This window comes from Rattus norvegicus, chromosome 10 (assembly GCF_021556685.1).
Source record: "Rattus norvegicus strain SHRSP/BbbUtx chromosome 10, alternate assembly SHRSP_T2T, whole genome shotgun sequence".
Classification (NCBI taxonomy): Eukaryota; Metazoa; Chordata; class Mammalia; order Rodentia; family Muridae; genus Rattus; species Rattus norvegicus.
This window is the reverse complement of record NC_141543.1, coordinates 36,614,675-36,640,807: the sequence shown is the minus strand read 5'-3', so window position 1 is coordinate 36,640,807 and position 26,133 is coordinate 36,614,675. Positions and strand designations below refer to the sequence as shown.

General features: G+C 48.6%; 2 protein-coding genes across 12 annotated transcripts in view; one reads left to right on the top strand and one right to left on the bottom strand.

The window, feature by feature from the left end:
• The window catches only part of Cyfip2 (cytoplasmic FMR1 interacting protein 2), a 119,630-nt gene that overhangs the window by 71,348 nt on the left and 22,149 nt on the right, over positions 1–26,133 (top strand). For all 11 annotated transcript variants that reach the window (NM_001446893.1, XM_087571626.1, XM_087571631.1 and 8 more), the window contains 3 exon segments: positions 16,143–16,286; positions 17,803–17,893; positions 18,940–19,070. In NM_001446893.1, the coding sequence (NP_001433822.1) occupies positions 16,143–16,286; positions 17,803–17,893; positions 18,940–19,070 (366 nt within the window).
• On the bottom strand, positions 65–4,750 carry Fndc9 (fibronectin type III domain containing 9). The gene is given in 2 exon segments (NM_001430325.1): positions 65–2,623; positions 4,633–4,750. A coding segment is annotated over 1 exon segment (681 nt). The 5' UTR covers positions 2,617–2,623; positions 4,633–4,750; the 3' UTR covers positions 65–1,935.

The window sequence follows — 26,133 nt, the reverse complement described above, 5'->3', positions numbered from 1 at the left end:
CCAGAATCAGCAAGGCCACAGGGCGTGTTACTCAAGAGGATCATTGAGAGCCAGGCAGAAACCACTGCAAGTACATCGGTCTTTATTGGTTCAGAGCTAACAGGGATGGGGTAAAAGGCTCTGGCAGGAGGGAGCTGGGCAGGAGCTGAGGTGAGGGGTGAGCACTATGCCGAGGTTGGTGGGTCAGTGGGTACATGGGGAGTTTCCTTGTGGCTTCCCAGTTTCTGGGCTCTGCAAGTACTAGAGCTTTGCAGACAGAGCGTGAAGGCCATTGTAGGGGTCTGGAGCTATCTCTGAGAGGAAGGTCTCCTACCTCATGTGGCTTTTTCACATGCGCACATCTTCATGCCAAGTAATTGTCCCCACAGGGTCCATTCTAAGTCCTCAGTCTTTCTGCCCATTCACTCAATGGTAGTTAGTATATAGCCCTTGTAGGCCAGACATGGGTTAGATTGTACATGCTCAGTGCCCATCAGGGGTGAAGAGACATAACCTGTATCCACCCATACTCTCATTCCCACAGTTGTGAAGGGGAATCACTTCCACCAAGTCCCACCAAGGTCACCATATGTACAATTTAGTCCTGACAATGAGGGCTCATGAGGAAGGAATAGAGAAATGTGTCTCCCACCAAAAAAAGAGGCCAGTGGTTTTCTTGCTGACAGAACAAAAACAGCCACCTTTGATCCCGTTTCCAAACTAAGCAGAGATAAGCCAGGTTGACTATGATGTTGTGAGGTCAGGAGAGCCTTAGGAGTGCGGTGAACCCAGAGAAGCTGTGGCTAGGACACCTACCAGGTATGAGGAGGATGCTAGAGGGGACAGGTGCCTTCTCCAGAGAGGTCAAGCTAAGGTAATTTTCTCAAACCTAGAGAAGCTTTTCATCCAGGTGTGGTAACACTCGCCTGTCCTAGCCCTGAAGGGGCTGAGGCAGAGGAACTGTTCTGAGTTCAAGGACAGTCTAGTCTACGTGGCCAGTTCCAGTCAGCCAAGACTGTTGCGAGACTGCACCCCCATACACAGAAGACAAAAAAAAGAAAAAGGAAGGGGGGGAAGGGAAGAATGGGGAGGGCTTTGCAGAGGTCATTTCAAGAGGCTCACAGACATGGGTCACAAACTAAAAATCACACTTCCCTTCCCTGTTCTCTTTCCAATCTTATGTTATATAAAGGAAAGACATTTATGTTAATGTCTAGTGCTAGTCTCTTCAGCACTGCCTGCCTCCCTTTGTATCAAACACCAGAGAGCAGGTCTTAGGCCCAGAGTCATTCATTGACTGGCAAGGTGGTCATCAAACTTAATATTATTTTGGGTGTTGTATTTAGTCTTACTTCTACTCCCTTCTATTTACAACCACAGGGGCCTGGGTTTTTGTTTCTGGGGTAATACAAAGCTATCTTCTAGGACTCTATGTTCTAAAGCTGTGTTCTATTTAAATAAAAGGCCTTGACTGCTAGTGATAAATAGTGAGAAGCCAGTCTGTGGCTTTTTTTTTTTTTTAATGAACCTGGAGGTGCAAGATGTGGTGTGTGATTGCCTGAAAGTTAGAATAGGGCCTTGGGACCTTTACAAAGAATGACTGAAAACGTAGCTCATGGTCGGCCGCTAACCCAGCATTTCGTCCAAGTACTGTGCCAGATTCAGGTCTAGCTACATTTCCTGTCCATCACAGAGCCGTGGTTGATTTTAATATTGAAACAGGTCTTCAGATCTTCACTAGGCCTCCAAATGGACAATACTGAAACAAGGCCTTGTCTGCCCCTGACGTGCCTTGAGGGTCTGTGTTTTCCAGCTTGGGGACCATTGTCATATGGCATCTATACAGCACTGACATGTGAGAGGACAGAAGCAGGAGGTCTGTAGACAAATTCTCACACAGGACCATTACAGAGAGCATTTTAAGCCTAGGGAAATGGGGCGTCTCCTTACTGCTGCTCACTCCTTATAGTGAGGCAGGATGGCTGGTTGGTCACCAACCTCTCTAGCTAAGGCCACCACATCTATGACATCCTGGCTGGCTTCAGCTTCCAGTTCAGCTTCAGCTCTGGCCCCAGAGTTCTTGCGTGGCAGTTCCTCCAGGGGGAACCCCTGCAGGTCTTCTTCCCTCTGACCAAGAGCTGGGGTCTCCTCAGGCCATCTTACCAACCCGTTGGCTTCCTCCATGTGGCCAGCTCTGTAAGACCACCGAGGTTCATGACAACGGATGCACCAGAACTGGAGGCAGATGAAGGCCAGCACTGCAGTGAAGCAGGCCAACAGGATAGCCATCAGCACCCAAAGGGAAATCTGGGGGTCCACCAGGGAGCCCCCGGCAGCCAGCGGACTCTTATCCAGGGTGTGGAACATGGTGCAGTAGTGACTGTACGGGAAGGCAGCCTTCTTGCAGCTGATGCAGAGGAAGTAGAGAGTGGAAGGAGCAAGGTGTTCCAGTGCCACTGAGGTGATGGTTCGAGGCACCTTCTCCTCTCGATGGAAGCTATAGCGCAGATAGCTGGAGAAGATACTGTTCCAGTTGGGCCTATACATAATATGGTAGTAGTCCTCCAAGCAGGGCTCTGAGGATGACCAGGAGACGATGGCTCCTGTATAAGACACGTTCCCAACCTCAATGTTCATCCCGGTTCTGGAACCAAATCACAGTGAAGAGTGACATCCTCCTCCCTCAGTATTGGACATAACCCTAGCCATTGCAGGTTGAGCTCATGAGATGGCCACAGACACTGACGTCATTATATAGACAAAAGAAAATGGAGGTCCAGAGGTTATGCTAGCAAACCAGCAGCAGGATACAGGTAGGAATGAGGACTGGCTCATGACAAAACTTGTAGCCCTCAGGCTCAAGATATGCCAGCATGGTCCCAGCCACAGCCCATCCTGACTGAAATCCCTTACTGACAACATTGTTCTCAGCCCTTATAAACACTGGCAGTGTGAAGAGAGCTCCATGGAATCTCAGCCTACCTTATGCTTCTCAGCCCCATTCCTTCCTGACCTCCTGCCTCTGCTGCGAATGCTGTGAACTGTTACCTAGAACATTCTGCCCAGTGGCAGAGACTCACTCTGGTCCCCCCACCCCACCCCACCCCCAGCAGCGATCCACCTCAAAGCTCTGCCAGTATTTTGTTTTGTCAAAGCCCAAGGTACAAGAAATTAGTTTCCATGGTCAAGCTCATCAGCTCCCAGGATAGCTTAACGTCTAATAGTCTCATAACTTCTAAAAGTAGCAACAGTACTACGACTTTTGTGACTTTCTAACCCACTGGTTCCCAACCTTCCTAATGCTGCAACCCTTTAATACAGTTCCTCATGTAGTGGTGACCTCCAACCGTAACATTATTTTTATTGCTACTTCATAACTGTAATTTTGCTACCGTTATAAATTGTAATGTAAATATTTGTGTTTTCCAATGGTCATTTGACACCTCCCCCCAAAGAGGTTGTGACCCACGGCAAGTAAACAGTTGGTGCATTCAGGCTGTGCTAGATGGCTTCCTCTACAATAACACACTCCATTCCCACCTTATCATTGAGCAGTCTAGAATATCAGCTCATAGGAAGAGAGAAAACTTACACTCAGCCACTGTGTGTCAACGTAAAGCCACTGAGTTTAGTAATAGATTATTATTATTGTTATTATTATTACTAGTTATTACTAATGAGGTGCCCTGGTTGGCAGTATGGCAGGTTCAGATTGTAAGCCTTTCGGCTTTGGTAAGAGAGAGGCATCAAGGTTTTTGGCTTTTCTTTCATTCTGTCTGAGAGAGAGAGAGAGAAAGCTCTCTTTCTGAATTCCCCCTGATCAAACATCTAGACAAGGGTAGCCAGCCTCTATATGTTCCCATCTCCCTCTGCTTCCTCCATTCCCCATCCCCAGCCAGAAGTGCGGATGCCGCGGTAGATAGAAATGGTGCAAATGGGCACTTTTAGCCGGAAGTGAAGATTAAGCCAGACTGATTTCTGTTTTTATGCTTGTGCTGTTAGAGTAGGTAAGCCAGGGGAAATGCAACAAGCATGAAGTAATTTTTCCATCCTTGCTTTTCATCTCTCGAGACAGTGAAATGCTTGAGAAAGCAGATTACTCCTTTCCATGTGGCTGGGAATTTCCACCCAGTAAATGGGCAATGCAAAAGACAAGACATGGGTATGCAGACCCTTCCAGGGATGGCTGTTGGGAGGAAACTGGTTTACTCTCCCTCGGGTCTCTTGATGCATGCCCACCTCCCCACCCAGGGACCTACACGTCCAACAAGCACACTTCCAACCTCCATAAATGTGGCGGAATTCATACCCTGTGATACACAGGCACCGCGCTCTGTAAAACCCTCCCATCAGGGTAACTGGGAATCCTATTCACACACCTTCCCTTCTGTTTGACTCCCCTCTGCTGCTGGCTGTCTTATGGCCTGGCTTCCCTGTGGCAGACATTTTAAAGAGCTTCTACCGAGGATGCTTCTTCAGCATCTCCAGCTTCCAGGGACGAATCCATCTCCCTGTATTTATTTTTCTTCCTGTCTCCTGTTTCTAAACTCTTCCATTTTTAGCTATCCGGTTCCCACAGCCTGGCCCCTCTCCAGGCAGAGTGTGAAAGGAAAAGCCATTTTTATTTCCAAGGCGGCCGTCCGTGTCTCTTACCTGATACTCGCAGTATATCTGGTTTAGACGTCTCCCCTCTGAGAGAGTGGACCAGATCCCAGATGATGTGTTCCTCCCTCCTCCGCACCAGGCTCTCCTTGATGTCTCTCTCACCACTGAGTAATTCCACTGTCGCCCCCACTGCTCACATTATTCATTCTTCAAATCAGCATCATTCACCATGGCAACCAGCAGGCATCTACGCACAATGCTTTCAGGGATCAGTCTGAGTCGGCTTTTGCCAGTGAAAGGAGCTTTAGCTCCTACAGCCAAAAAATGGGCAGCACTCTGCAGGATAGCATATTCTTATGGTTCTTCTGTGTTTTCTCTGTAGTTGAATTGTTCTCTCTCTCTCTGTGTATATCTCTCTCTGTCTCTGTCTCTGTCTCTGTCTCTGTCTCTCTCTCTCTCTCTCTCTCTCTCTCTGTGTGTGTGTGTGTGTGTGTGTGTGTGTGTGTGTGCATGTGTGCATGTGAGTGCATGTTCAGGTACACAGGTACATGTTATACCTGTGAAGAATCAGAAGGCAGCCTGAAGTGTCATTTCTCAGGAAAACGCCCACTTCCCGTTAGAGACGAAGTCTCTCATCAGCCTGGAATTCCATCAGGTAGGCTAAGGCTAGCTGGCCAGTGAACTTGGCAAGCTCTGAGAATACAAACGCACACCACAGTGCCTGGCATTTTTATGTGGGTTCTGGGGATTGAATTTGGGTCCTGAAGCTCCTCGAGGTAAGGGGTTTACTGCTGAGCCACCTGGCAGGCTGACTAGCGATTATCTTACTCTATCTAGTTCTGTGGATAATGGTTTCCAACGCAAAGATGCCCTTCTCAGCTCCATGGCCAGCCACAAACTCACCCCCATCCTCTCCTTCTCCCCTGTAATCCCTCCCCTACCTGGATATCTCCTTCCTCCTCCTCACTTCCTGCACTGCTTTTGGTATGGTTCTGGGCAAGATTCTTTTATCGTCTGGATCCCAGTTCCTTCATCTGTAATCTTTGAACACATTTCAAATACCTGTACCCTTGCCAAGATTGCTCAACCATTATATCCCTTGAACTGGGTTGAATGGTGGCTCCTCGACATCAACTTCAGAACATGCTTTATTCAGAAGTAGAGCCTCCATGGACAGTAATTAGTTAAGGATCTCAAGATGAAGTCATCCTTGATTAAATCTATTGGCCGGAGTCTTTCTAAGAGAAAGGAGAAGGTTTGCACCCATGGAGACATACAAAGGAGGAAAAGCCAATGACCATGGGTGGGGGTGACAAGGAGCAGTCCTGCAGACATGTTGACTTTGGGCTTCCTGTCTACACAGCTGTGTGAGAAGGCATTCTGTCACTTTTGAGCCCACCATGTTTGTGCCAGCTTGTCACGGCATTCTAGGAATTTTAGCACCACTCTCCGCCTGGTTGGGCTCACAGTCAGCCTTGGAGTTCTCAGCACAGACAGAGGAACAGCCGCTTGCCAGTCAGTCACCTGACATTTAGGAGAGAAATGGAAGCTGGTTAGTGTTCTTGGGGCAGATGGGACCCAGTCTGCTTTTTCTTTGAGGACTCCTGACTCTGTTTATCCCAAATCTCTTCCTGTTCTCCTCAACATTACAAGTATATATCACCCTCATCTGTACAAGAGCCTGAACGTCGTGTGTGTGTCTGTGTGTGTGTGTGTGTGTGTGTGTGTGTGTATGCGTGTGAATGTGTATGTCCATTCAGATGCCAGAAGCTGATATCGGGTATCCAATGTCTTCCTCAATCACTAGCCACCTAATCTCTCGAAGCACGATCTCTTACTTGAATGAACCCAGAGCTCACTGATGTCACTGATTTAAACTAGCCGGCTAGCCCTGAGGATCCTGCCTCAGCCTCCTGTGTGCTGGGATTACACGCAGGCCATGTTTGCCCAGCATTTACATAGATGCGAGAGATCTAAACCCAGCCCTCACAATTGCGTGGTAAGTGCTTCACCCTGGGAGCCCTAGATTTGGATTTTACATGCATACATGCATACATGCATACATGCATACGTACGTACATACATATATACATATGTGTACACACACACACACACACACCCCTATATGCCTCTCTGGCTGTGATCGACCTCAGAAAGATGCACACATACGCTTCTGTCTTTGTGGGAACTAAAAAGCTAATTCCAAAGAAAAGAAAGCAGCGGTCCCACGAGCCTGGAGAGGGTGGGAAACAGAGGTCAGGTAGGAAAGGTGCCGCTGGAGAGAAGGAAGAACTCCCAGCGCTCTACAGCAGGGCAGGATAGCTGTGGTCGACAGCAATCCATTGTTTCCGAGTAGCAATAGAGAGGATTTTGAATCCTCTGCACAGAACTGTCTGAGGTCATGGATATGTCAGGCCTCGCTGAGATCTGTATGTACTGAGTGTCACGCTGTATCCCATAAATACATACAGTGACTATGTGTCAGTGAAAGATATGTTTTCAGAAGTCGGCTTCCTCCTTGGTTCTTGGACAAAGCATCCAAGTCAAGCTATGAAGGACACTTGGTGAGCCAGAGGAGGCTGCCTAGTGAGTCACCACTGCCAGGGCAAGGGGCTCCGGAGGCGTGGAGTCCCGGGGTGCACGGTGTTCTTGATCAGATAGGTGCTCTCTGTCTTCCCCTTGGCATTTACTCTCACCAGGAGCCTGCCTTAAACCTGCTCTAGGCAAGCCCACAGCAAGTCCCTTCTCAAATGCCACTGGTGGCACCCTGCAGGGCTTCCTCTCCCCACAGAAGGCCAGCACTGCAGCTCGCAGGTGTCCTTTCAAAGGTTACTCTGAGGGGAATAAAAATGGCAGAGTTAGCCTGAGAAGGGATGTGGCAAAACTCCATCCTCTCCCCGCAGAGTGGGATCTGCTCCCACTGAAGAACCAGGGCACTTGGAGAATGTGAGGCCCCGCGGCCCCCTCATTTCCCAGTTCCCAAAACCAAAGGACGTAGGGTTGTAGCTCGATTGGTAGAACGTCCACCTAGCATGCTGGGCTTAGTGCCTGGCCCTTCACCGCCCAGATGTGGTGGCTCCACCTGTAATCGGCACTCCAGAGGTGGAGCAAGGGATCAGAAGCTGTAGGTCATCCTGGGCTATGCCTCTTAAAAACAGTGAAACCAAGTCCCACGAGGAGACACGGCATTCCTCAGGCTACATGTCCGTAAAGTGGCTGGGGTGGAGTCCCCGGCTCTGGTATTACCACTTGCCCACAGCAAGTGGAAATCAGCCTCAAATGAGGGTCCCTGGTGCCTACTGGGAGTGAGGAAATGACCTGAGGGTATGCCTCTGTCCCTGAGCTAGGTTGATATTTGGGAAGGTGTGGTACCCAAGTAGCAGACCTTAGGACAGCGACTCTCAAACTCCTTAATACTGCAACCCTTTGATACAGTTCCTCAGGCTGTGGTGACGCCCAATCATAAAGTTTTCATTGCTACTTCATAACTGTAATTTTCCTACTGCTATGAATTATAAGTATCCGATATGCAGAGTATCTGATAATACACACCCTGTTGTGACCTACAGAGTAGGAAACACCACTTTAGGATGTCCAGCTCAGAGGCAAATTGTGGATGTGTGACCTTAGACACAGTCCCTCCCTCCCCCATGCTCAGCGATACAGCACGGACGTCCGCAGTGCCTGCTTTACAGTACCGATGACCGCATCCATGTCTGTGACGAGCTGGCTTTAGACACAGTAGTGCACGCTATTAGGAGAAAGACGTTGGTCGAAACTATTCTCTGTGCTTCTTGCAATTCTGCCTTGAGGCCCTCAAAAAAGCAAGATTCACACTACCAATTGCACACACAGCCTTGCTTTGTTCACCCCCTTAAATCAGCATTGTGAGTTTTAATTTTCTGGTGCATCACTTGTTGTGCATAAATGAAAGGATATGGAAAGGTTCGAGATAGCACACAACCCAGAGATAACCCCTGGCAACACGTGGTACGCTTTCCATTTTCTTCTGTGTATTCACATGACAGCGTGAGACCGAAAACAGCAAGGATGGAAAGCCAGTCAGGCTGACCGGACTCTCCCAGAGCCGGATTACAGGACAGTGGTGCTTCAAGCCTCGGCCGTGTGGTCAGAGTCCGGGCTCCTGACTGGTCCCCAACGGCCAGTGGCACTGCTTGCACTTGGGTCTCTGTCGCACCTGCTTTGCCTTGAGAGGTAGAGGGACAAGACAAGGCACAATGGATTCCAGAATGACAGGGACTTGCAAAGAGCTGAGAGGCCCCGCAGAGAGCATGCAGCTGCCTGGAAGTAACTGAGGAAATTGTGGGAAACGGCAGCTCACTGGGGGACCTGCCAGCAAGCATTTTCTTTTGGGAACATCCTGTGCTCTGGAGTCCGAGTACACCTGCCTCAGAACTGTCACACAGGAGGATGCCATCAAAGTGAATATATGAACAGGCAATTTAAAAAAAAATCTCTTCCCTGAGCTCTATGATATCATACAGCTGTCTTCAGAATGCTACAGATGTCAGCGCAAATGATTCGCTCTTTTAATCACTGCCCAGTATTCCAGCTTTTAGAGGCCGTTGGCGTTTCCTTTTGTTAGCTCGCTCGTCACAAGCTACATTCTGCCTCCGTCTCAGCCATGAACTGATTGATTATAGCAACTCTGTCCAACTCTTCCCAACACATCCCCATTAGGTCATGGTCCAGAGGGTCCAAGCCTCTCCAGACAACTGGGTCCATCTTCATCAGCCTGGGTGTCAACACATCTCACGGTACTGACCTAGGCTGTTGACACCAACCAGCCCAGGTGATAAAACTATCAAGAAGGCTCACAAGGGCACAGTCACCTCCCCTCCCTCGTGTCCCTGGGCTCCACCACATGGCATCCTCCATCAAAGCTTTTATGATTATAGCTGCACCTGCTTGTCTCCCATGGACTTTGGCTCTCCTGCGGTGTTGTCTCGCCAGCTCTCACGGCTAATACCAGTTCCCACAGACAGACATCCTCATCCTGGAACTCTTACTGCTTTAGAACAAAGTCTTTGTAGGTGTGATTAATGAGAGATCTTAAGACGGCAGAGGGACCTGCATTGTCAGAGTGAGCTCTGAATCATCGAGAGTTACCTTACAGGAGAATAACCTAGCAGGACAGCATGATAGGAAGAGTGAGAAGCTAGGAGAGATGTGGTCACAAAATAGGGGTCTTAGCACCTCAAAGAAGTGAGTAACAGATTCCCTGCTGGAGCCTTCGGGAAGAATGAGGACAAGCTAAACCTCAGTGGGGGACCAGAACTGCTAATTTTGGATTCGCAGCCACCAAAATATATCAAGATACTGGGTTCATAGTAATGTCTTAGAGTGGCCACAGAAAGCCTGCTGGGCAGCATAAAGGAGTTACAAGGTGGAAGATGTAGGTGTATTAATACACACCTTTAACCCCAACAGTCAGGAGGCAGAAGAAGGCTGGTCTGTTGGGATTTTGTTGCCAGTGTGGCATACATTGAGAGTTCAAAGCCAGCCAGGGATATGTAATGAGACTGTCTGAAAAACAAGAACCAAAAATACCCTTGTCAGGAAGCAGGACAAGTGTCTGTGTGTTGGCAAATGAATGCTGATTATAAAGAAAGGGGTCTGGGGGCTGGAGAGATGGCTCAGAGGTTAAGAGTATTGGCTGTTCTTCCAGAGGGTCCTGAGTCAATTCCCAGCACCCACATGGTGGCTCACAACCATCTATAGAGAAAGGGGTTTGGGTTAGACGTGGCTTTGGTTTCCTTCAGAAATCTAATCTGTCATCTGACATTCCAAGTGTCACAGAGTGGGCATGATCTCTTGAAGCTGGGAGGTTCTGTTCCTTTTGACTTTTCCAAAGCGCTTAACTCATGGCTCAAGAAAGGGACTTTGTGTTTTTAGGTCCCTTTAGGTCCTTCTTTGGGTCCCTTTGGGTCCATCAACCCATGGACAGAGCACCCCAGAAAGGAACTCAGAGGCTGGATGGACCCCAGCCCCACAGCTAAGGATCAGGTAGTGACAGGCAGGCAAGTCAGTGCTTTTCCCAAGCTCTAACAAGGGATCTGAACCTGTGACTTAGGTGGTTCTGATCCATGAAGCATGTTCCTGTCCAGGGTGTGTGGTGTGTTATTCCATGCATCCTGTCGATACTGACCTGCAGTAGTTTTAGAGAGCTAAGCTACAGCTAGCTAGCTCTCCAGCCCCAGTCAGAGCCCTGTGTTTGTTTGTAGACTGCTGGCACCCACTAGAGAAACCACAACACAAACAGGAAGTAAGGATGGGTTTTAGTCTCGGGATCTCTGAAAATAGTAATTGTGATTCCAGAGAGCAGAGAGGCAGTGTACTTACAAATTGGGTTAGCCATGTAATAAAACTCATTGTTTGGAGTGGCTGGCAATGCCCACCATCTGGTTGAGGTGCAGATGGTCAGTGTTAGGCTTGTTTGGGTTCAGTTTGGTTTGGACTCTGGTGGGGATCAAGTCTCCTGTAGACTAGCCTCACACTCCTGATGCCCCTGCTCCCTCCCACCTTGGAAGTGCTGGAATCACAGGTCCGACCCATCACAGCTGGTACAGCGGTAACTGTTACATCGGGTACATTTTCCCCAAGATTGTTTTTGTTCGGTTCTGTTTTGTTTTAGAAGTTATCTACTAGTGATACTTAATAGCACCCACCAGACCAAACTCAGCATTTCTTTTGTTAAAGTCTTGTGGGTAGGCCATCGTGATAACCTATTGGGTGAAGGCTCCTGCTACATAACCCTGATGATCTAAGTTCAAACCTGACCCCCAGAAGTTGCCCTCTGACCTCCACATACACACACTCTGGGCATGCACTAGCATACATACATATACATACATAGGATACCACATAAAATTAAATTTAAAGGAAACTGCCATTTGCTATTTTGGAAACTATAACCTGCTCTAGTTTATTTCTTGATCTAAGTTTAAACGAATCTGGCTTCACATGGACTACTAGGTATCTAGTTAGTCTCCCATCAGACAGCCTCCACCATCAGACAGCCTCCACCATCAGACAGCCTCCACCATCAGACAGCCGTCGCAACCTGAGTTAGTGAGCAGTGAGTGAAGATGGTTTGGTGTGAGAGATGAGTGACAAATGTCCAGAGTCCCAAGTCACACTGCATTCCTGTTTTTTCTTTGCTGAACATCAGAAAATGCCCAGGCTTCCCTATTCCCACATATTCTCAATAGGGCCCAGCCTCCTGCTGAGCCAGCAGGTCAGAGGGGTGCCCTTTGGGGGTGTGTGTGTGTGTGCATGTCCTGTTCTGCATGCGTGTGTTTCCTGTTGCATGCGCGTGGTGGGTTTGGGGATGGGGTGGGGAGCTTGTTCACTTAGGAGGTGGAATGGAAGTCTACAGATTTCATGCTGGCTCTACTGCCTCGTAAGCTTCTGACATAGGATTGGCACCAGAGACCTCCTAAGTGTGCCAAGTGGGCTGGGGGAGTGTGTGGCATTTTGTGTAACCCTTGTATGGTAAAAATAATTCCAAAGTGTTTTCCCTCTGCCTAAAACTGAGAAGGCCTACTGAACAGTCTGCATATACCTGAAAGTCTGTTTTCTTTGAGCTGCTAGGAGGTGCTGGGTACTGGGAGGTCCTCAGGGGAGGACAGAGGCTTGTGGGATGGCTAACAAGGACAAGCTCCTACCAAGAGAGCAGTGGGGATGACATCTTGGAAGGTAGTGAGCGAGTGCCTCTCTCCCAGCGTCCTCCCCTGGGTGAGGGCTGCCCATGTGTGCTGGGCTGAACTTACTTCTGCCATGCTTTGAATGTAGAACAAAATCTGCATTTGAAGGCTCGTTCTGTCATGTGCTCCCAGCCCTGATTTCTGTCCTGTCCCCTGTGGGATACACACTATGTTGTTTAGACCTCATGTATTGAGGGGATCACCATGGTGGCCATGGTTTCTCAGGGGCCAGGGCCGAGAAAGACACTGTACTTTCCTCGTCTTTCTCGGAGAAGTAAGATTAAGGATTTCCATGGGTGCCTCCATGCCTAAGGAAGCATCTCGATTACTGCTTTGTGTATTTTCCCTGTGAAACTTCAAGTGCCATCTTCTTAGGAGAAACCAAGGGCTGGAAATAATTGCTTTAAGTACATCCAAGTAGTTAACTAGGGCTCTGCAGGAGGTTGTGCTGTAAGTTCAAGGCCAGCGTGGGCTGCATAGTGAATACCGGGCAAGCCAGAGCTGCATAACAAGAGTCTGTCTCACAAAATAATAATAAGCAGGGATCCTGGGATTCGAACCTAGCTGTGACTGTGCTCTCCCTAGGGCCCATCCGGGAGTCTCAAGGTAGGACAATAAAGACTCAAAACAAAACAATAGCTGGTTGCAGTCACCACTCCTGTCTCAGTTAGGGTTTACTGCTGTGAACAGATACCGTGACCAAAGCAACTCTTATAAAGAACAACATTTAATTAGGGCTGACTTACAGGTTCAGAGGTTCAGTCCATTATCATCAAGGTGGGAGCATGGCAACATCCAGGCAGGTATGGTGCAGGAGGAGCTGAGAGTTCTACATCTTCATCTGAAGGCTACTAGCAGAATACTGGCTTCCAGGGAGCTAGGATGAAGGTCTTAAAGCCCACACCCACAGTGACAAACCTACTCCAACAAGGCCACACCTACTCCAATAGGGCCACCCCCTCTAATAGTACCACTTCCTGGGCCGAGCATATATAAACCATCACAATACCCTCCCCGTACCCGTCTGAAACCAGCCTACTGTGTGTGCAGAGGCAGAAATTCCTTTCACGGACCTTTGGAGATTTAGATGATGTTCTTTCCTGGGATCATAGGAGAAGCCCAGAATCCCTAGTCTGAGTGTGAATGAGGAGACTCTTGGGACAAGGTGAGAACTCTGTCACATGTCTCCCTGGCCACGAGCATGCCAAAACTCTGTCTCTAGGGTTCCCTAGTATTTTAAAACTGCGGGAGAAAATTCAAAGCATCGTTCTGCATTTTAATCTTTTGGAAAGTAAGTTAGGCTCTGGCATAAAAAATGTTGGGGGGCGGTTGTTACGTTCATATAGGGATATAGTTATATATAGTAAATTGTACTTGGCTTTGTTTGTTATAGCAAGGGTGACTGAAATAACGAGTTCTTATTGCCTATGGCTCTCCAGCCTGGAAAGTCCAAGTTCAAGATCATAGACTGGGGTGCTGGCAGATCTAGGTCTGCTCTGCAAATGGGCATTCTGTTATATGGCATAGAGAGAGAGCAAGCTCACGTGTCTTTCCTTATGGAGACACCAAGTCCCATTCACCAGGACTTGACCCACCCAAAGTCCCCAGGTCTTTACGCCATCACATTTGGGGGTTAGGATTTCTGTGTGTAAATTGGAGAGGGACACAGCAGCAGGTCCATCTTTGCATGGGTTACGGTTTCCTGAGTCTTAACAACTTTATCAAGCCACCCAGGCAAGATGTGGTGCTTCCCCATCTCCCTGGAAAGGACCCTTCCCCCTTCCAGCTAAGCCTGTTTGGTCACTGTGCCCCTCCACTCTGAAGGAGCCAGAAGAATATAGAATACGGCTTTGGACCTGAACCAGATCACACCTCCTAGCATTGTGTGCGTGCTTTCCAGCCCCTCCACGTGCTTGCTGGATAACATAGCCTCGTACAGAAGCACTGAGACAGGTTTAGTCTGCATATTACATTACATGACCCGACTCAGGGTTCACACAATCACAGTCCGCACACTTTCAGGACTCAGCGTGGACTTCAGTGGACATTGTACTCAGAGATTTCCCTTCCTACATAAACCACCCCACACATTTAAACACGACACAGGCTATCTGTCCTTCTGTAGGTTTAAGCAGTTTCTTGCAATAGCTCCAGGTCCTCAGTGCAGAACACTTTTTTCTCGTGCTTCATGACCCCCTGTGTACAGGCACGAGCTCGCCAGACACGCTCAGCGGGCGTTCCAGTTTAGCATGCATCCACTTTACTGATGGGAATGCTAACTGTGTTCCCCAGCTTCACCCACCCTTAATGTGACAGAATCTGAGAGCAGCGATGCGCACATTGTGAAGGTTAGGATAATTCACGTAGAGCGAAGCATATTACACTCAGAGCGCAGGCCGAACCTAATTAAATCTTCCCGGATGACTCAGGAGGGAGTGGAGGCCCTTTTCATGCCTCCACATGCATCACAATGGTTCCCACTTAGTTCGTGTAGAATCTCTAAGGAACCAACTGACAGAAAACTAATAGCTAATAGCAGATGGGGCAGCCTTCTCATGCTGGCATGCTACGCACAAGATTTTAAAGAACGGTTAAGAAAATCATGCCCAGAAATAAGGTGAAGCCTTAGCAAAGGAATTGAATATCTAAGTAAGATGATTTCAACCCCTAAAAAGGAAGGAGAAACAAGAGATAGAGGTCAGAGTCGGTCATACCTGCTTCAGGTCTGAGCTTAGTCACTTAGGGACTGTGTGACCTTGAGCAAGCATCTGACTACCCGGAGCCTCAGTTGCCTCATCTGTGAAGTGGGGCTAAGATGGTTACAGATCTCATTTGTTTGTTGTGTGTGTTGGATGGGAATGCACAGGTGAGCCCCACAGAGCATGGCATGAGTGCTTCTACACAGCAGCCCTTCACAAACACCAGTCTAGGACCTGATGTCTTGGCCATGCACTCTCAGGCAGTCAGGAATCTCCTGTCTTCACCAACTGTGCTGGGGTAGAACCCAGAGCCTCATTCATGCTAGGCAAACAGGATTTCACTATGTAGCCCAAGCTGGTCTTGAATTCACAGTCCCCCCGCCTCAACTATCTAAGTAATAGGATTACAGATGCACACCCAGCTCAGAGAGGTCTCTCTGACTGATTCAGTTAGGGTTTCCTCCAGGGTCCATTGGATGGTGGTGGTCCAAGACCAGAGCTCTGGGTCCCACACCAGTCCCCAGCCTAACAGCTCTACTGTGTGTCTTGTGCATCTGAGCACTTGTGACATCCGTCCTGTGACGGAGTGCTGCCCTGAAAGTTCTGACACCGGTAATGTAACCCGATACCCATCGTTCACAGAGGGGGAAAGCAAGGCTCAAAGCCTGCTGATCTTCCTGGGTTCTCAGACACAAATCGCATGACCTCCAGGGCTAGCCATCACCAAACAGCTCATAGGTGGAAATGGCCAAGAGCAGAGAAGACGGTGGTCAGTCAGCCGTCCAATCTTTCTGTCTGTCTCACATCCAATCTCTAGATACCAAGTCACCTCTGGGAGAAAGGCTGTCACTTTATCCCAGACCATGGCTTGATTTAGGGAAGCTTCAGTTTGTCTGTGGACAGTCAGCAGTGGCAGGCTTTCTTGTATTCTCACCCCTTGCCCTTCTTCCACTGGCAGCAGCTTCTCCAGCAAACTACTGATGTTTGCTCCGTCCCTAGTCACTGGCTGCATCTCACTCCAGGACCAGTGTCTCAGAGAGGGAGCCCTGGCGGCAGCACGATACCTGCAGGACTCTCCTCGAGGATCCATTAGAGCTTCTCTCACTTTCCTTATGTCAACCTCTGTTCCCAGCCTCTCAACATTGCCTACAGCCACATCTACAGCTCCTACCGCAACTTTGTGGGGCCCCCTCACTTCAAGACCATCTGCAGACTGCTGGGCTACCAGGGCATCGCCGTGGTCATGGAGGAACTGCTGAAAATCGTCAAGAGCTTGGTAAGGGAAGACTTGGGTGCTGCTGCAGATGTTCAACAGCTGGGCACAGGGTTGGCGTTTCTGAGCTGAAAACCAGCTCTGCCAATTTACGTCACCCCCAAGGAGTCCTTGGCCTTTATTTCTTGGTGGTTCCTACGCATCTTCTGGCATATTTTTTGTACCTCTTATATCGCTTTCATTTTTACTTATGTGTTTGTATGTGTGATTGCCTATGTGTATCAAGAGCATGCAGTACCCGCAGGCACCAGAAGAGGGCGATATATTTTCCCCACAAGCAGGGTTGCAAGCGCTCATGAGCCACCGATGTGGATGCTTTAGCAAGAGTAGCCAGTGCTCGTAATCACAGAACCGTCTCTCTATCCCCTCTTAGCTGTACCTCCCCCCACCCCCATTTGTGGCTCAGAACTCACTCCTTGCTTTTGCTTGACAAACTGAGAAATCCTGATTCTGACATTCAAAGCCAGAGCGCTGGTTCTGCCCAGCTGTGTTCTCCGGATTGAGGGCGATGGGCTGGGTGTGTTGCTCATTCGGCGTAGTGCTTGCCTGAAATATACACCGTCCTTGGTTCAGTCCCTGGTATCCCCATAGAGCTGCGGCGGTACCAACCTGTAATTCCAGCATCTAGGAGGGCCGTGTGTTCAAAATCGCCCTCAGCTACATAGTAAGTTTGAGGCCATCTTGGACTACATGAGACCCTTTAAAACCACCAAACAAACAGAAAAAAAAAACAACAAAACGAAAGTTGTAGTGTAGTAAATCCATGACTCATGTGGGGCCATTTTTTTTTTTAATGAGCATGGCAACATCTCTAATCATTTACCACACTTTGTACCCTTGGGGTATCTTTTTGACCACTGCAACCAATATACAACCAATTGGCTGTCAGGAAGTCCCGTATCCCTTTACCAACATTCTGTGTGCGCCCCAAGTATGGCCCTCTGAACCTTCGTTTAATTCCCCGGGGTGCCGCTGACGCAGGGCCTAAACATGGAAGCGATTTCTCTGGAAATCTGAGCTCCTGGAGAGAAATAACTTATAACCAACCATATACAGAATAAACCAAAGTCACTCAGTCTAGCTCTTGAGAAACCACCCTGAGAAGCTATATAGGTCATTAAGGACTGCCATGCCGAGTTCAGAGTAAAACAGGAAGGTGTCGTAATGGATTAAAGATGTCTTGTCTTGGGAACGAGGGGGAGGAATGTGCTGTGATTTTTTTTCTTCCATGCCTAAATTAGATGGCGTGAAGTTATCTCCACAGTTCCCCGCCTACGTTAGATTTAATCTCATATCAACAGCACCCCCAACCCCGAAAAAAGCCACCCCACATCCGTCATAAAGTTCACTCTCTTTTTGTCTATACAGACAAGGGGAATATTCGCCCCCATTTAAATACTCTGCCACAAGCCTCACCAGTAACCTGGTACCCCACTGTGCCCTACATCCAGCCTGGAGGTACACAGAGCGGCAGTGGGCTAGCCCACGCCAGCTGGTTCATCTGCCTCTTATCTTGCAGCTCCAGGGTACCATTCTGCAGTACGTGAAGACACTCATAGAGGTGATGCCTAAAATATGCCGTTTGCCTCGTCACGAGTATGGCTCTCCAGGTGGGTGAATGGACATGAATGCTCACCTGAGGTGGGGCAGGGCTGCCAGGTAATTGACATCTTTGACCGTGCCTGCCGCTGACTGGTTAGCCTTTAATCCCTTGAGCAGTGATATCATCCTGTGTCAGGAGCAGCCAGCGATCCAAGGACGCCCACTGGCCAGGGGAGTTACACTGCAGGTGGTTCTCGTCCTGTGGGTCAAACGACCATTTCGCAGGAGTCCCCTAAGACCATTGTTAAACACAGATGTTTACATTACAATTCATAACAGTAGAAAAATTACAGTTACGAAGTGGCAGCGAACATAATGTCCGATTGGGGGTCAGGACACATGAAAAGCTGTATTGAACAGTGGCGGCACTAGGAAGGGTGAGAGCCACTGGCTGAAACAGTGAAGAAGCTTTTGGTCTTCCACACCTCTAGCAGGCCTTCCTGTTTTCCTATTCAGAGGGGGCGGGTACCCCAGGATGGCATAGATAGACTGAGGCTGGAAATGGGCATTTGTTTTAACCACTCAATACGGGAATAGATAGAAGCTATACATTTGGTGCCTTATGGGGTTTTTTTTTTTTTTTTTGTTTCCAAAAGACATAATTTTTCACTTGAGTGTGACTGAGCACAGGAAGAGGACGAGGCTACAGGCTCTAGAGTCCAAGTCCAGCTGCTCCACTTCCTGGCTGTGTGACTATGAGGGAGTTACTTACCCACTCTGACCTCATCTGAAGAGGATGATAATTCCTAGTTGATAGTATGCTGAGTAACAGAAGAGTATATAGGTAGAACGCCTAACTCCATAAGTAATACCTATAAATAATAATCTTCCCGCTAAAATTCCAGGTCCCTGCTGAAGGGACAGAGGGGCCACAGCTGTTTCACTTGGGATTATGGGCGTGTTTCATTTGGCCCCAAATAATTTGCGTCAGCCTCCTGAGCCAGCCTTACACTGGCAGGTAGACGTTCACTAAGTCTAGGGTTCAGTTGTCACACCCTGTAAGCCTAGCTAACCTGTGTCCATGTCCCACTGCCCTCCCCTTCGTGGCTGTCAGGGATCCTGGAGTTCTTCCACCACCAACTGAAGGACATCATCGAGTATGCAGAACTCAAAACAGACGTGTTCCAGAGTCTCAGAGAGGTGGGCAATGCCATCCTGTTCTGCCTCCTCATAGAGCAAGCTCTGGTAAGTCCTGAACCCACAGAAACCATGGTGTGCCCACACTGAAGGGACCCCCCACACATACCCAGATGCCAAGGCTTCAGCCCCGACAAGTATAGTCTCATTCTTGACGATCAGGAGTCCCGTGGGGACCAAGGTTCTGAAGACACTCAGACCTGGGCTCTCCAGCGCTGACTGCCCCCCTCACTGGTCTGACCCAGTCCTCAGAGCAGGTAGCCAGGTCTCAGTGGTCTATGCTTTTGTAAAGCACAGTGTCAACAGAGCACTGGGCTAGGGGAAGGAGCCGCCATTGCCAGCTGCTCCCTGCACCCTGTGCGCTCGGGAAGGATGCAGCAGGTGTGGATCCTGCTGAATGCAGGGGCAGAATCATCCCAACCAAGAATGGCGAGAGCTGTTAGCTACAGCAGGCACAGGAAGCGCAGGGCTGTTCCTCCATGAACAAAGAAAGCATGGGGACCTTATCCAAGGAACCTATACATATTTATGCCAAAAGTCACGTGTTTAGGAGCTTGCCCAGTTAAGGACTGTTCCTGGCGTGTTGAAGGTCATCATTTTGATGTATGTTGTGGTAAAAATAAAAAAGGGGCGGAACCGGTTCCCATGTGTACCCTCGCCGTCCTACTCTTGTAAGTTCTGGCTCCATGGGGCCTTAGGAACTAGTGCTAATTTATCTCAGCAGCTCCACGCTGCCCCCAAAGTACACTCTCTGACCCAGGCCACGCCAGTTTCATGCAGCGACCACCTATCTTACAACTCTCTTACTGTGGACTCTTCATATTCCAGCATCAACCCCCTGGTGCCAACGGTGTCTTCCCTCTGGTACCTCTCTGCTGCTGCTCTGTTTGTATTCCCAACACCCGCCCCCTAATAAAAACTCCCAACAACCCGTTAAAATTGGGACTTAACAGACTGTAGCCCAACAATCAGCTTTATGTGTTAAATTCTCAATCCACACGATAAACTCACAACCAATTGATAAGGATATAAACCGCCCACCTAATCAGATAAGTTTGCTTACAGAAATCCATCCCAGCCACCTTGGCAACTCAGGACCACCAGGATCTGAGTCATCTTTCTCTATCTCCATCTTGATTCTTCCTTTCTTCTCCTTCTCTCCTGCCTTACAAAAACTTTGTCCCCACCTTGTTTTTTTACTGTCCAATCATGGCCTTGACATCCCTCACCTGCATATAAATATCAACTTACTGATGTATAAAAGGTTTTTAAAAAAAAGAGTATTTTGCCTGCATGTATGTGTGCGCCATATGTGTGCAGTACCGTCATAGGCCAGAAGAGGGCATCACATCCCCTGAAACCGGGTGTGGATGATTATAGGCATCCTGTGTGTACTGAGAACCAAGCCTGGGTTCTCTGAGGGAGCAGCCAGTGTGCTTGACTACTGAGCCATCTCTCTAGTCCCTAGAAAGGAGAGCTAAAAAGGGATGTGGTAGACAGAAATGCCCTGGGCATGCTCAGTTGCACCATAAAGTTTTAGCTGAGAATACTTTGAGGGTGTGGGCCCCCAGGGTATCTGCCTGGTTGTCATGGAAACAATAATGATGATATCTGAGGTGCTGCGAGGAGTAAGCACGGGGCCTGTGGGGGGAGAGGCAAAAATAGCCAGTGGTGTGCATATAAACTGACCTGAGCATTCCAGGGTAGGTTAAGGGGAAGGTTTTTATAGTAGCTATGAGGTAGAGAACAGCCAGAGGCATCTGGAAGAGTCCAGGGCAGGGAGAGAAAGTAGCAAACAGAACGTGCCCAGCTGACTGAACAAGGCTGAGAGAAGCCAGAGCAGAGCCAGGATGGTGGCGGGGGATAGAAAGAGGAGGTGTGCAGGACAGCAGAGAGGGGGAAGATGAGACAGAGAGAGGAAAAACAGATGAGGGAGACTGCATCAAAGACAGAGAGTGAGGCAGAGAAAGCAGCTGAAACATGAGGATCAGAAGGAGAAAGAGTAACCGTGGGGAGGAAGGCCCATGAGCCAGAGGGAGTTTAGCAGAGGGGAGGAGGTTGGAAGTGCTCAGATGCTAAGGCTTTGGAATGCAGAACAGGTACTTGTGGTACCGAGGGAGCTTGGGGGCCAGCATGTGCTCTGGTGTGCAGATGGGCAACAGTAGCATGGTCAGAGCTGAAACAAGGATGCCTACGTATGTAGACACATCTCAGGAAGCCTGGGACCAGCCCGTTTGCTGACTAGTGGGTCATCTGCATCCCTGGTCCTGTTCTACTCCTGGGACTTACCCAGAGGCTCTCCACATTCATTCCCACCATTTCCCCACATGCAGTGGACCCAGTGGCTGACTGGTACAGTGGGAGGAAATGGAGAAGGGCACCACCGTGGGGGTGGAGGGATGTGGGGGTACGTAAGTCTTTGGGTCCACTGGAACATACTCTGGGCATCTCCTCCAGCTGCACAGAACATGTAAGTTGCTAAGACCTGGCTCGCCGACTGTTTGACTGCTGCAGGGGTTAGATAGCAGCCACAAAGAGTCATGCATCTTTCTGAAAAAGGTACACAAGCAAAGCTCTCACAGGAAAGTGCATGCATATGGTGCACATAGGGACATTTGCTGTGACTGACTGAACAGGGTACCAGCAGGGATGGGGAGGAACTATGAGGAGGATGTGCTGTTTAAGATGATAGAACTCGGTGTCTAAGAGCAGAAATCATCCACGATGAACAGGCATAGAAAGGACAAGCAGGAGCTGAGGGCAAGAGGCAGCCAAGCTGCAGGCAACCTCTGGCTACAAGACACTGGCAGAAGCTGTTGGGGGCTTCTGAGCAGGAGGGGGTGGGGAGGCGGAACTGATCTCTTCAAAGGTATTGTTGGCCACTAGGAGAGAGCAGCAACTGGACAGAATGAAGCAGGACATGGCTGTTGTTAGCCTGGGTCCACGGAGGAGAGAGGCATGAGGTAGCAAGAGATGCCACAAAGGCAAAGACAGAAGGAAGCGTTAACTGTGAGGGCTGCAGAGTTAAGAGCCGAGAGGATCATTCACTGGTCTGTGTCATCCTGGGTGAGCCTGGGCAGCATGCTATCTGCCCTTACCGTAATTTGAAGAACTTGGACCAGCTGCTCTCAGACCCTCTCTCGCTGCCCCAGGGGCTCTAAAATGGCACTGTGGCGTACCCTCTGTGGGAAGTAATTGTAGTCTCTTTAAATGGACTCTGGAGACAGCTAATGGCTCCTCTTCCTGATAACAAGTAGCACGGATCAGTGGGCCTGGGTTGCTATAGCAACATAGCCTTCAGAAGTCGCAAGGAGAAGTAGTAAAAATTGACCAAGGCCTCAAGAGCACAAGGAGAAGGTAGAAGGGGGGAGGGGCAGACATGTGAGCCCCCGCTTTCAGAAGCTGTGAGAGCCTCACTTCAGACAGGAGATGATGCTGTCACTGCGGGCTAACTCCAGAGGAAAGATCTTTCCCAGAGCCATCGCTAAGGGCAAAAGGACACTCAGCATCTATATTCTCCTAGCTGGCTCTACCCTGCCCCAGAGCACACGCACAACAATGTGGAAAATAAGTCAGCAGCAGAGACAGACTGAAACAGAGAGCTATACAAGTGTGTGTGCTGGCCCCGGGCCTGGACGGCTGGGCAAAGTGAGGTGACATAGACAGGAGTCGTGTTCCGAAAGGCAGAGGGCGCTCCTACTCTGTCTATTCTGCGCTGACTGGGTTGGCAACAGGGCATGGGGGTTCCAGAGCCTTTGGGGCTTAGAAAGTGGAAAATAAATATGTAAGTGGTGTATCAATTGTTCCTATTAAAAAGGCAAAGACAGAAAAGATGGGAGGAGACAAGGAAAGGAAGGAAAAGGAGGGGGAGAACAAAGGAGAGGACGGGAAGGAGTTAGTGTGGGAGTGGGGGAGGAAGGAAGACGGAGGGAGGAGGGGAAAGCTAATGGCCTTCCATGAAAGGGCTGTGGAACCAGACCATCCATTCTTCTGAGACTGACACTTCACAGGAATAAGGTCAAACAGTAGTTTTTCGTCTTGAGTACAAGAGAGAGCACAGAATAAAAAAAAAAAAAAAACCAAGTTCATAAATGCAATGTAGGATTACGAGTGTAAAACAGCCAACCTACAGTGTAGCCCATTAAGGAACAGACAGAAACTGATCAGGCCTAGTGATCGTCAGTTGTCCCTAGATTTCAGGAAAGAGACATGGATTAGTGGTCAATAGAGGCATTTAGCCATACCAAAAATGGCTGAATACTTGGAAATCATATTGGCGTGTAAGCAATGACCTGGTCATCGGTTTAAAAGGGTAACTGTCACTAGCTGCAGGGGTCGTGGGAGAATCCTGTTGCCTTGTTTTTGCCAGACTTTCTGCCTTCTCCTAGTAGATTTTCAGCTTTTACTTGTCATGGCTGTCATACTGATAAACTACAGATACCTTCTTTTATTATCTGTGACCCGTCTTTCTCCGTCGGCAGCGGCAGCTCAGCTTTAACTTCAAGGTATGAAGAACGTGCCTTTGAAATGATAAATGTCTTCTCTTCATTAAGTTGCATGATAAGGGTCTCAAAATTGAGGCTGAGGCAGGAGTATAAAAGATCAAGTACCTGACTTTTTCTCTTCTGTGGGGTTGCGTGGGGTCTTTAAGGGACACGTGCAGTTGGGTGTGTAAATCTTAAGTGAATTATGAGTCCCTTATAAGCACCAAGCCCATGTAACCCCCACCAAGTCGAGAAGCAGGGCAGTCACCACAGCATAGGCATTCTCTGTGCCACCTCCGTACCAGCAAAGCCCCATGGCTCTGACTTCTGCCTCCAGAGCTTAGTTTTCTCCTTGAAGCCATCTAACTGGGATTACGCTGTATATTTCCCCTTTCCTGTCTGATGTCTACCGTCTGGTGCTCTCTGTGCAGCTTATGTTACAGGTGGTGCTGGTCATGTTAGTAGGTGAGTTAGAGTCTGTTTTAGAGCAACTAGGTGCTAATGGCTAACCTTAACTTGCATTCTGATTGTGTCTAGAAGCGTCTAATGGGTGAGTAAAGCACACCCTCCAGGTGTGTCCATGAAGGGCATTCCCAAAAAGGCTTAACTAGAGGGGTGACAGGAACTGACTCATCCTGAATGTAAATGGCTCCATCCCATAGGCTGGGGATGTGAGTGGGGGAAAAAACGGGAGGTGGGGTGGGGTATGGAGTCGGAGAAATAGCTCAATAATTAATCACCCATTGCTCACATGAACCGGCTGTAACTCTAGTTTTGATGTTACCTGGCGCCCTCTTCTGGCCTCTGATGGTACTGCAAGCATGTGGTGCATATACATATATGCAGACAAGTACCCACACTATATATATATATATATATATATATATATATATATATATATATATATACATATATATACACACACATATACATATACATACATATACACACATATATATATACATATACACACATACACACACACACACAGTGTGTGTTCTCTCTCTGCTCTCTGGATATCATAATACAGGCTTCTGTGCCTTGCCACACACCTTCCCTGCAATAATGAACTAAGACTCCCAAAACTGTGGGCCAAAAGAACCATTTCTTCCTTCACCTACCTGGGGCATTTTGTCACTAGCAATGATCGCATTTGGGGCTGTTGACAGTTGGGTACCCTTATGAATTAGATGTGGTGAATACTGGATGTTGACAGGAGTGTGCTGTCAGTAGGTAGACGGTTGAGTCTCATCACAGCCGTCCCGGGGCTGCCCCAGCATCTCACCGTGGTTCTGATTGATCTGAGGGCACCAGGCTCTTGCTGCGTGTGGTTGGTCAGTCGGACTCCCTCTCACGTAAAGTACTGTTAAGAGCTTCGTTTACCTTTAACTCGGGCTTCCCCAGTGGCTTGTAGGTGGCGCATACATATATTATGTCTCTGTGCATTGTAGGTAGAGTGCAGTGGGCTTTTGTGGGTGAGTTGTGTCTAAGGTTGGTAAGTTCACCGTTTTCTCCCTTTGTGGTTGGTGTAGCCTTTCGGGGTGAAACAAACCACGGAGTGCATTATCCAGAATTCACACTGTGTTTAGAAGAAGATAGAAACCCAATTCTGTTTGGTTTTATATTGAAACGATGTCTTCCTTCTAGGTGCAGCATAAATGCTATGGTGCACCTATGCTCAGGTCTCAAGGAGATCTTCCTGTCTCAGCCTCCTGTGTGCTGAAATCACAGGTGTACAGCACCACACACACCCATCTTGATTGTTCATCAAGTATCCGTTGATGACTCGTTATAGCAGGCTGTAGCAGCTGTTGAGTGGGATCTGTTTCTCCTGTCCTCCCCTCACCTTGGTGATTCCTATTTCCCCAAGGATGACTCTGTGATCCCCACGTTCTTATTCACACTGTGTGTGGTTTCTTACACATCAGTTTTGTGTTACACACACACACACACACACACACACATACATGTGTGTGTGCGAGCGTTTGTTTAAGACACAGACGTCCCCCTCCCCCAACACATACAGGCGGGGCAACAAGCCTCCCACTTACCTCAGTGCTGTTGCCTGTTTCTATCTTTGTAGTGCAGTGGGCCACACTCAAAAAGTCCGTTGCTGAGAACTTTATCCCTACAGGTGAGGAGAGTCTCAGACTCAGCCCTGCTGGCCCTGAGACCACATAATCCTTTCTTGGAGGCCTGTTCTGTATTTTACAGGATGCTGAGCAGCAGTTCTCGGCTCCATCCACTAGGTGGCAGTAGCGTCTTCTTCAGCTACAACAAGGCTGGCTCCAGATACTGCCTGACCCTATTGAGAGAGTCCCTTATCTAGGGCAACTTCACCGGTTTGGTTTTTTTTTTTTTTTTTTTTTTTTTTTTTTTTTTTTTTTTTTTTTTTGGCAGATGGGGAAACTAGACGTTTCCCAGACTGGTTAATTTTTATTCTCACTCAGCCACTTTAGGAAGCTTTGATTTCCTCACATCTTTGTGAACCGTTAACAGTGTCTCTCGCTGTGATCAGACCTTTTGAACAGATGCCTTTTGATAAAACATGGTTCTGAGGGTGCCAATGTCCCCAGGATTATAGCTAGCCCAGGAGATGGGCCGGGAGCCAGGTGTGGTTCAGAGTG